This window comes from Phragmites australis, chromosome 17, assembly GCF_958298935.1.
Source record: "Phragmites australis chromosome 17, lpPhrAust1.1, whole genome shotgun sequence".
In the NCBI taxonomy this organism is placed as follows: domain Eukaryota; kingdom Viridiplantae; phylum Streptophyta; class Magnoliopsida; order Poales; family Poaceae; genus Phragmites; species Phragmites australis.
In genome coordinates this window covers 18,707,116-18,718,317 of record NC_084937.1, presented here as the reverse complement: position 1 = coordinate 18,718,317, position 11,202 = coordinate 18,707,116, and the positions used below count along the sequence as shown (strand labels likewise).

The window sequence follows — 11,202 nt, the reverse complement described above, 5'->3', positions numbered from 1 at the left end:
TTAAATTGACTGTGAATCTTTATTAGTTGATTGAATAACATCATTAGCACCTTCCTCAGAGAAGACGCCTTTGTGGTAATATTTCTACATAAAATTTTACTTCTATTTCGGTCTAACGAAGTGGCTTCGGATTCTTCAATTCCCATTACCGACACTCCTCCTCTGTCATATTCCTTACCTTCTCGATCTCCTCCTTCTCCTACAACCTTGCATCTCTTTCCTCCCTGTCTTTCTTAATTCTTGATATTTCTCTATTATTCCATGACTCATACTCCTTTGCTTCATTCAAATCATCATCTTTGTCAACATCGTTAGCCTCCTCATTCAGTACCTTCTTAATATGCTCCTCCTTACCAATCTCTTTCACCACAATCTATTTAATCTCAATCTTCCTAGCTTCCAACTGCTTCTTGACCAGCTCCTCAAGTTGTCGCTCCTCCTCCTCCAGCCGCCCATGCTCTGCAATGGTGTCTCGCTGCGACTTTTGTATGAACACATGCTTCACCATGGCCATGCCCATCTGCTCATCTTCTGAGTTTGTCTTATACTCACACTGTTCATCTTCCTCATCCTCATTCACCGATTCCTCCACTTTCTAAGGAAGTAGCTCCTCTTGCTCCCAAAAGAGTTGCCTCTCCCTTATTCTCATCCTCCTCCTCTCCTCCTGGCCCCCTTATCCTCCTCGTCCATGTCAGCTTCGTGCCTCTCATTCTCCTCCCTCACAGTTAACACAATCTATGCTTGGCATATACGGCGTTGATCTACCCTCAGCTCCTCCTTATTCTCCGTGGTCTTTGCAAGGCGTCGAACCCGGCGATCGTCCTTTGCTGGGACGTCACCATCCTCATCCTTCTGGAATGCTTTATTGAGGGAGACCCATGTCGTCCGGATATCAATGTCCTAGCTCATCAGTGTCATCAGCCCACTCATGCGCCTTACCTGGTGTGGCAAATCTTGCCACGGAGCTTATCACGCAACGGGATGGTGGCATCATTAACACCAGCGGGCACAGACATGGGTACAGTTGGTCTCGACTAACCACCACAAAACACACAAATTAAGAACGACATCAATACGATTATGGTATGCTGATGAATCACTTTTTCAACTCTACACAGGAGCGGACTTAATGGCTTATGATCCAGTACGATTATGATCCAGTTCGACATCGTTAACACAAATTAAGAACTAACATCAGTATGATTATCGTAAAACTTGAGATTCAGTTTAACGGCTTATGATCCGCAGTTTATTAAAATTTTGAATATTTTGTGCTGCATCATACTTTAGTTAACTAGGCACATTTGTACTGACGGTTTAATGAGCATTGCCATAACAAGATGTGAATTTGACCCAGCTAGGCTATGTAGTAAGAAGTGAATAAATATATTTTTCAATAATAGAAATATAACTTTCGGTATCTGCACCAACAAGACGTCAATACGATCAGGATGCACACAGTAAGTCATGAATAAATACATGGATCCACTATGGCATAGGGCTTCTACTTCTAACATTTACAAAAGATAAATTGGTTTAACATACATGATCATTGAGCCTACCTAATACATTGACAGAGAAAAAAGAGCAAGGTGATAAGATCTCCCAGTTTCTTTATGACTTTATGTCACATGCTGCTGCTCATTTCTTGTTGAACGAGGGGGCAGGGCATGCAGGTGTTTGCTTATATGCCAAACAAGACAGAGACAGTGAAAAAATGCATCTTTTATGCAGAGCATTGTTGCTTAGGAAGAGGGCATCTTTATTCATGGTGTCACCAGCTTACTTGCTTGCATATTAGTTTGTTAAACTCACACTAAGATACAGTGTGAGTCGATCTTTGCATCTTAGATCATTTCATTTCAGTCCTATATGGTACAATAATCTTCTCAAGTAAAACATTTGCAGCGTTGCTCGGTTTTCTAGGGGTTAGCTCTTTCTGGTTGACATATTTCCTTGTGTATTAGTTCTTGGGGATAATATGAAGTTTTAATGGTCTAAACTTATTTCTTACAGACATATTTGTTCAACTTTAGTGGGATCAGCTTTTCAAGTGATGGAATATCTTTTTGGATTTCCTATGTTAAGTACTAAGATACACATAAGTACTTTAAAAGTTTTTTTGTGTGCTTCAGAAATGAACAAGAATATAAAAAACCCCGCACATTTTGGGATGTTGAGCGGCTGCTACGGTTAATGAAGGACAAGGTGTGCCCACTCAATGAGGTCTCGTGTGGTTGATAGGTTCTCGTGGTCCTCTGTGAAATCCATCACGAGTGCTCGACTTTAGTCCCCTCTACCATTTTTTGCACCCGTAATTTGTTTGATAAAATGCACGAGCAAGTACAGGATATTCTCAAACCAGCTCTTTGGTTCTCATGTTCTTCAATTACACATGTTTCATCGTCCTTGATCACAGTCGGCTTCTCTGCAATTAGTTGCAACCTATTCTGGGGTACAGCTGAAATTTTAGGGGGAATCATGTGGGCTCAGCTTGGTTTTGTGATTATAGCGATAGCAATATGGAAATTTTGTATTTGATCAACATCTGCACTTCGGCAATTTAGTTTACTTTTTCATTGGTAATGCTTAGTTGGCATCACAGTCCAGTTTCCTCAGTTAAATTTGATTTCCTGATGGTGAATTAATGTAGATATTGTGCCAACTGCCAAGCAAATATGCATAATTTGTAGAGTACATGTTACATCGGAATTCGGAAGTACCAATGTGGTCAACAAGAATGCCCCTTCACCTCTGCAAAGTAGATTATATTTGCGGCTATTATTTTGGTTGGCATGGTGAGTCCAGGTTTCTCAATGCTGATTAATTCATTTATTTGTTTCAGGTTTCCGAGCATTGTGCAAGCTCCCCTTGAGGCTAGGATTTTGCGTCCGTGGATCAAGCACATTCGCTGTGAATTCATGGATGTCAAGAGCAACTACCTCAGCATTCCCATTGTCATCACGAACAAGTCTTAGATGAACTCGCAAATGGTAGGATGTTTACTTTTTCTATCCATTCTTGATTTGTACTGTCCAAATGATTCTTGAATTGGTGAGGGTGGACTACGGCGAATCAAGAATTTTTATACGAACAAGATCTCCATGGGGCCAACTTTGAGATTTTGAATTCTATTGATTTTCCAACGTAATGAATTAAAAAATATGTCATAAGAAATCAGGTTAGATCGCCTTATCATACACCTTTGCTTTGAATATCATTGTATTTATTTTGTAAAAATTAAGTTAAAATGTGTCTTGATTTATTTGTGATGGGTGATTGATATTGGTATTTATTTGGCTTGATGATCTTCGATTTTGTATGAGCTTTGATATGATTTGAGATTTCATTTGAGTATATTGATTATAGACTAACTGGAATTAGAGTTGGAGATATGTGTTTACTTGTCTCATGGTATGCAGGTGATGAATGCAATTTAACGGTCAATGACGGGATGATCAGAGCCAAGCGGAGTGTTGGTGCCGGACAATCAAGGAGGTCGGGCAGAGTCAAGAGTGATTCTAGCTGAACACGTGGAGGTTAAGTAAAGCATGGAAGGCGGATGGAGACAGCATGTTGAAAAAGTCAAGCGAATGGGATATCGGTGCAAATGATAAAGCGATCCAAGGGATCGGGAGCGGGAGAGATTTGCTGACGGTCAGCATCGCATGGCGCAGTACACGCATCGATATCGAAGTGCTCGCTTAAGGTGTAAGAAAGATGGCGAGTCACGCTTTGAGAAGCGTGCAGGTGGTTTCGCAGTTTGACCTCAAAACCGTGAGAGGATTGGATGAGTACGTGTCACTATCGCGAAGCTAAGTCGTGAAGGCATCACGGTCGTCCGATGAATGGAAAAGAAAATAGACTAAAATGCTCTCAGTGGTAGGTAGGAGTGTACTACAAGAGAGTGATATTTTGGGAAAAAAACTAGAAAACTTAGCGGTCAAATTTTTTAGACCTATAAATAGAGGGTAGGGCTATGAGAAAATTTGAACCAGTCACTTGAGCCCCCTTTGCCACACATTTAAGAGCTTAGAGATAGGGTTTTAGAAAAGAGAAGGATGAGTGCTTAGCCTATATAATAGGTGTGAGTTTTGAGAGATAAATTTATATAATTAATTTAAAATAGGGCTGATCTCTTTGAGTAATGAAGTTTATATTTTTGCATATGTTTAAATTCCCCTCCTTCTAGTTTCCCTCTATTGGTTCCCTCGTAAGTTTGCAAGTTTTTTGGTTTTGACTTTCGTTTGGTTTTTTGCCTGAATATTCAACACCTTGTGATTTCATTATTCTTGTTACTAGAGGTATAAAATTCGTATATACACGCTTATATGATGGGGTCTTGAATTCTCTTGCCTCTAGACAATCAACTTAGTGAGTTTCGTTGGTCGGTGTTCATCTTTTTTCGTTTTTTTGCAAGTTGTTATCTTTCGAGTGTAAGACACATAGATTGATCTTAAATAGAACCTATGGTTCATATGCCAACCGTGGAGTCATGTTGTCTTGAATTTCTCTTGTTAAAATTTTTCTTTATTTTTGCTTTCGCTTGAGTTTTGAGATGCATTGGATGATTCAAATAGGATAAGATCATCGATTTCGTAAGAAATTTATTGAGACGCTTATTCACTCCCTTTAGTTTGGTGAACAGATGATATGAATCTATCCTGATTTGTTTCTTTCCAGTATTTTTTTTAAAAAATCTCATAATAAAGAAATGTGAGATTTGCCCACAGTTCTTACAGATCAGAAATTTCTTTAGACACCTGCAGGCTGATTTGTGCTGATTTCAAGAGTGTGCTTACCCTCCGTTCAAAATTATGGGCCTAATTTCACAGAGAGATGCATTCAGAGCCAAGAAAGCCAAGAGATGGCAATTGTTGCAACAATTGTCATGGAGATTACCAGCCTGCCAATGGGTATGATCCTGAGCAGGTAAAGGTGGTCTTGACAAATTCCATAATTTCGGAGCTGTGTCATCTCCCCCCAGTTTATGATGTCTCCCACTCTCCCTGAATGCCGTCAATGGAGCATTCTATTGGGCACAATAGGTCTACCTTCTAAACTGTTCTTGATTGTTACAATAGACCTGGAGATACAAATGATCTTATGTTCAGGCTAATGATACAAATGTTGAATTGAGTGGCAATTAATTCATCTTGTTTTTCTTCCAAAATTTTTTGTTTTTCAAAAAATATTACAATTCTGTAGTCAGTTTATTTGACTTTTACTCTTCAAAGATGCTTTCATATTTCTTCCCTAGTCCCCTGCCTTTCACATATATGTTTACATGAAATCTCTATTCATGTATCGAATTGAAGCTTGGTATCATAGTTTCTGCTTTTTTCTTAAGCTCTGTTTATCTGAAGTTAGCTGTCGTTTGTGCCAGGCGATTGAGTAAATGATGGTATAATCAGTTTGCCTGACACAGTTTTGGCTGGAAATTTTGATGCGTGCTTTTATTTGTTTTTGACCCTGTTGTTTTCACTTTTTTTCAGAGTAAAGTTGGAGTTATATTGAGTCCCCCAATCGGTAAGGATAGAGCTGAAGGATGGGCAGGGTGTTTGTGATTTGCTGGTAACATATGAAAAATGTGATGGGTAACGTTTGCAGATAACTAAACATTATGTTTTCTCTTGGCTCATTTTTTAGTCTGTTTCGCAAAAAGAAGTGAATCACAAGTTGCTGCACTACAGGGCTGAAAGGCATAAGAAGGTCGCACTTGAGGCCTTTTCTTTTATTTGTTCTGCGTGCAGTAACGGTCGCCCGCAACGCGAAGCAGACTGACTTGTTTCTGTATTGATGTTGGCTTCCTGATGTTCAGTTTTAGCAATGGCTCTCTTTAATCTAGATTAGCTTTTGGTTTGTGCTGAAGGCAGCCGTTCTTCGATGTCTTAGAGTAAGTTTATGCAGCGGAGGAAGGTCTTGTTCAGTTTTCTCAGTTTGCGAAAACATTGGTCTCACTTTGTACCAAATTCAGTTTCATCAATGTAACCGATGCCATGATTGTTGCCTTCAAGTATTGCATAAGCTACTAACAAACAAATGCTCATCTTTGCAGAGATCAATAAAACGTGAGTAGGCTGACTGCATAAGCTACTAACAAACAAATGTTCATCTTTGCAGAGATCAATAAAACGTGAGTAGGCCGACTTGTGACAGGAGGATAGTGTTCTAGCATTAGTTTTTTTACACTTGAAGTTGCATAAAAGTATCATATTGACTTTATCTGTTTCAGAATCTACACTAAGTTATATACCTGCCCATTGAAACGTGTACTTCAGCTACCTTTTGCTCTTCCCTACGAGGAGCCCAAGAGTAATCACGAAATATTACGTTCCATTCAGTTTGGCAGGTGATCGAATTACCCAGAAGGGGAGCAGAGTGATGGGAGGAGTTGCGATTCGAGAGTCAATTCCATTTCAATCTAACAAATGTACTTTTTTCTTCTATTAGATTTTAGGATTTGGTGCAGGACTTTGGAGCGGTTTTCTCTTCAAGGTTCTGATAGGTTAAGAAACGGAGTGAGAGTGGTGAATTCTGGTGGGAAGGTTGGTTCAGATACAATTGAGCATCGCCAGAATCTGGATCTGCCATGGATTCCGATGGAGAGGTCACCGGAGCGGAGGAGGCAGGGGGAGCAGGGTAGTTAGGATATAAGTGGGTATTAATGGGTAGTTCTGGCCTTCTGGGTTACTATTTAGTTTAATCTTTTCTTAATTTAATTAGGTGGGAGTGAATTTTTAGTGTATTTTTTTTAGTTTTATGTCAATTCAATGAAAAAAAATATAACCTACAGTCCTATAGATGGTCAACGAGGATGGCAAGTTAACCCGGTCAAATATGGAGGGGTGGGCCAGTTGGGCTGAAAGAAGAGGATCAAGGGAGGTGGGTCGGAAAATTCAGCCCTATAAGATTTTTATGGAAAACTGCTATATGCAACTCTACTTAGAATATGCCTTAGCTAATGATAAATGGTAGTGGGTGCCCAAAGGAAAACCCTAGAACCGTCTCTTAGAGTTACAGCATGATACATTGGTCGGCCTCTTCAATTAATTGAAGATTCAGATAAGATGGTCGACCCTAACTGCACTACTGGATCTAAAACTAAGTAAGAGAGATGTTGCAGATGGATGTATAATGTTAGAGTATTATCATTATTCTATATACTCCATCCAGTCATAAATACATATCGTTTTGAATAAGACACGGTTTCTAATACATAGCTTTGATCACTATTTTTTTATTAGAATATATTTATAAATCTATTGAATTTGTGATATTATGAAAGTATTTTTCAAGATAAATCTACATATATAATTTTAAGATTTTTAAACTAAATATTTTAAAAACTATTGTTACTCAAAGTTTTAAAAATTTGACTAAACCTTTTTCAAAACGAAATATTTTTATGAACGAAGGGAGTATATGAACGACCTATGACTGAACTTGATCAGTACGTGCAAGAGCGACACGCACAATAGGTAAGCCCAGTGTTCTCCAATAGCGGAAGGAACATAGTCTGACCTACCCTACGCTTGATCCGATGGCGCGCGATATATTTGCACTACCGTAGTAACAAGGACTGCAACACTCGCAATATCTGAGTCTGGCAGTAAAAACTGGACTGAAGAGCTTGTTTGTATTCAGGATTGGCTCACACCAGCTGGTATGATCCCTTTGTCTTTTTGAAAAGATTCAATTTCCTGTTTTTATCCTATCGCGTTCTTATACTAACCGAACTTCTCATGTCTTGATATGTACTAATACTACGAGCGAGGAGCCAAGCGATGATCTTTAAAATGAATCTGATCTCCTAATTTACACTCTGCTACTCTGTACTGTCAGCAATGCTCATTTAGTCACCTTTAGTATACAGGGTTCAAAGATGAGATACCGTGTGACACTTTCGGCGGAGTTTTAGGCAATTTTGGGACACTAGATTTAGTTGCCGGTGGAGATGTAATGAGGCTTTTGTATATATGTCAGTAGTTCATGCTTTTAGTTCCTGATACTTGAACCTTTCCTTTTTTGAAAAAAGAAGAAGTAGATGCTCGGACCTTATCAACATTCTATCTAATGACATCTGATCATTATATCCGATATTCACTTACTCCTTATATGCTCTTCTGGAGCTTTGAAGTTCTTTCCTCCTCTCCAGACTTTATACATGCTTTGCTAATTCCTGCTGCACCACTTTAATCTGTTGTTCAGAAAGAAAAAAAAAAGGGTGCAGACTTCTCTGAACAATGATACACCACTTCGCCTTTTTAGCACGCACGCAAGCTGCTAATCAGGCTTTGGGTCTTTCAGAACCAGGAGCCGGGATACATGGATCCCGGATCAAATTATCAGATAATCCCCCACCCAATGCACTGTAAGATCTGGATCTGAAACATCAGAGTCACCTTGAGGCGCAACTGACAAAATGTTCAGATGATCATGGAGAACTTCTGATCTCTGTGCATCAACATTTCTCAGAACTCACCTGCTGAACTGAACTAACTGAGCATGATCACTGGCCTGCATGCTGGCTGTGGCCTGTGGATCCGGATCTCTGTACAACCACTAATACTTTATTAGCTCAGCTCAGTTTCAGTTATTCCCAATGCAGGTTGACCCTCGTGCAGGCTGCAGGACAGCGAGACTGAATCCCGAGAGTGCAGCGGTGGACGGTCGGAGCAGTGAGCCACACGTTCGCGGACCGCCTCCGCTCGACGGGCTGCTCGCTGGAGCTCCACTAGCAGCGGTGGACGGTGTCTGTCCGGGCTGGCACTGGCAGGAACTCCTCAAGTGGTCTGATGGAGCTTAGCGCCCTAAACATTTCATCACCAGCAGTGTTGTCCTCGTCTGTCGAGTATTTTACACGGAATTGCATGTGCACAGCACCTGACAGTCACTGGTGAGCCTCTGAATTCTGAAATTCAAAACGCAGACGCCTCGAACATCGCGAGTTCTCGACGAAGAATGGCACTACTAGTTTAATTTGCATTCAAGCAAAACCAAAGATTGGAACTATGATTATTTCTGCTACAGTTTTGGTATTTATCTGTTGAGTGACTTCGAAAAATAATTATCTCCCGATTGAAATTCTTTTGTTTTGCTTACTTTTGAATTTGTGTCCTTTGTTCCTACTTTTGAATTTGTGTCCTTTATGCTAGTGATGCAAAGAGTAATATGACAATGGTCATTGCATTCTTTTTCACCCTTTCTGCTCAATGGTCATGGACTGCAAAGTTGAACACTCAGTTTCAGTTTCACCATGCCAAATTACATGAGAGATGAGACATCCTATTGCTCCTGCTCTGACACTCTGATTTACAATTTTTTTTCTGGCTAGGTTCAAGCACTTTATACTAACAGGCAAACAGAAAGCAAAAGAAAAAGGAGAAAGAAAGAAGAGACCCAGATGGTACAGTGTGGTCAGTAGCGTTAGCTTGTGGTGGATTCAGAGACGCTGCTCTGGCTCGCGGCTTCAGAGATGCTCTGCAGTGCAGGCCGCCAGTGCCGGCCTCTCCCGGCCGCGACGGCGCCCCGGTGCCGGTCCTTGTCCGGCTTCCCGTCCTGAAACGACAGCTGAGGCATATCAGCAGCTGGTTCTTTCGGGCAGAAATTTGTCAGTGAACGCAACGGGCGATGCTAACCTGGTCGCGGGCGCTCTGCTCCGCCCCGTCGCCGAGGTCGCCGCGGCGGAGCTGCTCGTGCTGCTGCCTGATGGCCTCGCACCGCTGCATCTTCTCGTTCTTCCTCGCCCGCAGCGCCTTCGTCACCTCTGCGCGGTGCACAATCAGATTGAGGTTGCCGCTAGAATGACAAATCCGGGCGGGCGCAATCAACAACGAGCCCGGCCCGCCCCGCCGCCATGAACACGGTTCTTGATGGATGGATGGATGGATATGTGGGTACGAACCTTGCGAAGTTATGAGGCGGTAGACCTGGCCGAGTTGCAGCGTGTCCTTGGGCTTGAGCAGCTTGACCCTGGTGATCTTGGCACCTCCGCCCCCGGCACCGGCCGCGGCGGCGTCCCCGGCGGCCTTATCTGCGGCGGATACGCGGAGGATGACGAGCGCGACGTAGTGCCCCGGGTTGGCCCGCATGACTTCTGCGGCGGTGGTGGACCAGTAGAGCCGCTCCACCTTCCCGCCGGGGTGCTGGATGACGACCGCCGCCGCCTCTGCCGCCTGGCAGTTGCCCATCGCGCCGGCCCGCTCTTGGTCCCGCCCCCGCGTCCTCGGTTTCACCACACCAGTGGTGGAAGTTCAAAGAGCGGCGGTGACGGTGTGAGTTCTTGACAGGGAGGCGGTGGTGGTGGTGGTGGTGGTGGAGGAGGAGATGGTGGTCATGCGCTTGCCGTTTTGAGGTGGTGGGGTTAAATTTGAGGGGGGTGGGGTGGGTGATGGAGGCAATTTGGGTTTTGGATCCAGGTCCGTCAAGTATTCGGATCCGCTGCGGTCGCAGTAATGCTTCCGGACGCAGAAAGTTTGCAGGAATTTCAACTCTTGTCGATAACCCACTCGATATCTAAGGGCAAATTTCAACAGATGTGTACAGGTTGCCCGCGGCAAATTTTTTGCACTCAGTTTAAAATCTCACCGTGCATTCCCCGAGTCTCAGATTTTCAAACTCAACAATTTGTCTTTGTTTATTTCACCTTTGTATATATAGACTGAATTTGGGATGGCGCCGTGAGGAGGAAGAATGAATGACTGTGTATTGTTGTCTTGTCACTTTACCAAGAAACTCAGAATATGTGTCATAGATTAGATTATTCAGTGGATTAGAGCCTTGATTGTGTGGTTACTGGAGGTAGTTGTACTCTATTTATCAGATATCACATCTCAAGTTTGATGTTTCTGTGTCTCGTCAAGGCGGTAGAAGATGATGTATCTATCGATAATGAGATATCTATGATGGCTTTATTAATTTTTAAACTCTATGTCTCTAGTTTTTAGTAGATTACATATGTGTAGTGATATGAGTATGTGCGTGTCCGCATGTTGTAATATGATTTTTTTTAAAAAAAGATACAGTGTAGGAAAATACTGGTGAGGATGTGTTAGTATGTTGGATAAGCAATGAAAATGTGACCAATCCTAGCATTGAAGACAGGTGGAAAACGGTGAGAGGGACTTCAGTTTCGCACCTGCACATTTGTCCGGAAAAAGAAAACATTGGCGCTTATGCTTATCTGCTTCCTTCTTCTTT

General features: G+C 42.1%; 1 protein-coding gene and 1 pseudogene across 1 annotated transcript; both read right to left on the bottom strand.

Moving 5' to 3' along the window:
- Positions 1 to 1,016, bottom strand: LOC133896939 (uncharacterized; annotated as a pseudogene).
- A 7,993-nt stretch (positions 1,017 to 9,009) lies between these two features.
- Positions 9,010 to 10,330, bottom strand: LOC133897363 (uncharacterized). Its single transcript, XM_062338076.1, has 3 exons — positions 9,908 to 10,330; positions 9,642 to 9,769; positions 9,010 to 9,561 (listed from the first exon to the last, which is right to left on the bottom strand). The coding sequence occupies exons 1-3, from the start codon at positions 10,191 to 10,193 to the stop codon at positions 9,430 to 9,432; spliced, it is 546 nt and encodes a 181-aa protein (XP_062194060.1). The 5' UTR covers positions 10,194 to 10,330; the 3' UTR covers positions 9,010 to 9,429.
- Positions 10,331 to 11,202: the final 872 nt, after the last annotated feature.

What these genes read in the sequence shown, in the direction of transcription:
- LOC133897363 (XM_062338076.1), bottom strand. Translation starts at nt 10,193, where the DNA reads ATGGGCAACTGCCAGGCGGCAGAGGCGGCGGCGGTCGTCATCCAGCAC. An exon ending in CCGCCTCATAACTTCGCAAG is followed by an intron (nt 9,770 to 9,907) that starts GTTCGTACCCAC and finishes TGCACCGCGCAG; the next exon opens with AGGTGACGAAGGCGCTGCGG. An exon ending in AGCAGAGCGCCCGCGACCAG is followed by an intron (nt 9,562 to 9,641) that starts GTTAGCATCGCC and finishes CTGTCGTTTCAG; the next exon opens with GACGGGAAGCCGGACAAGGA.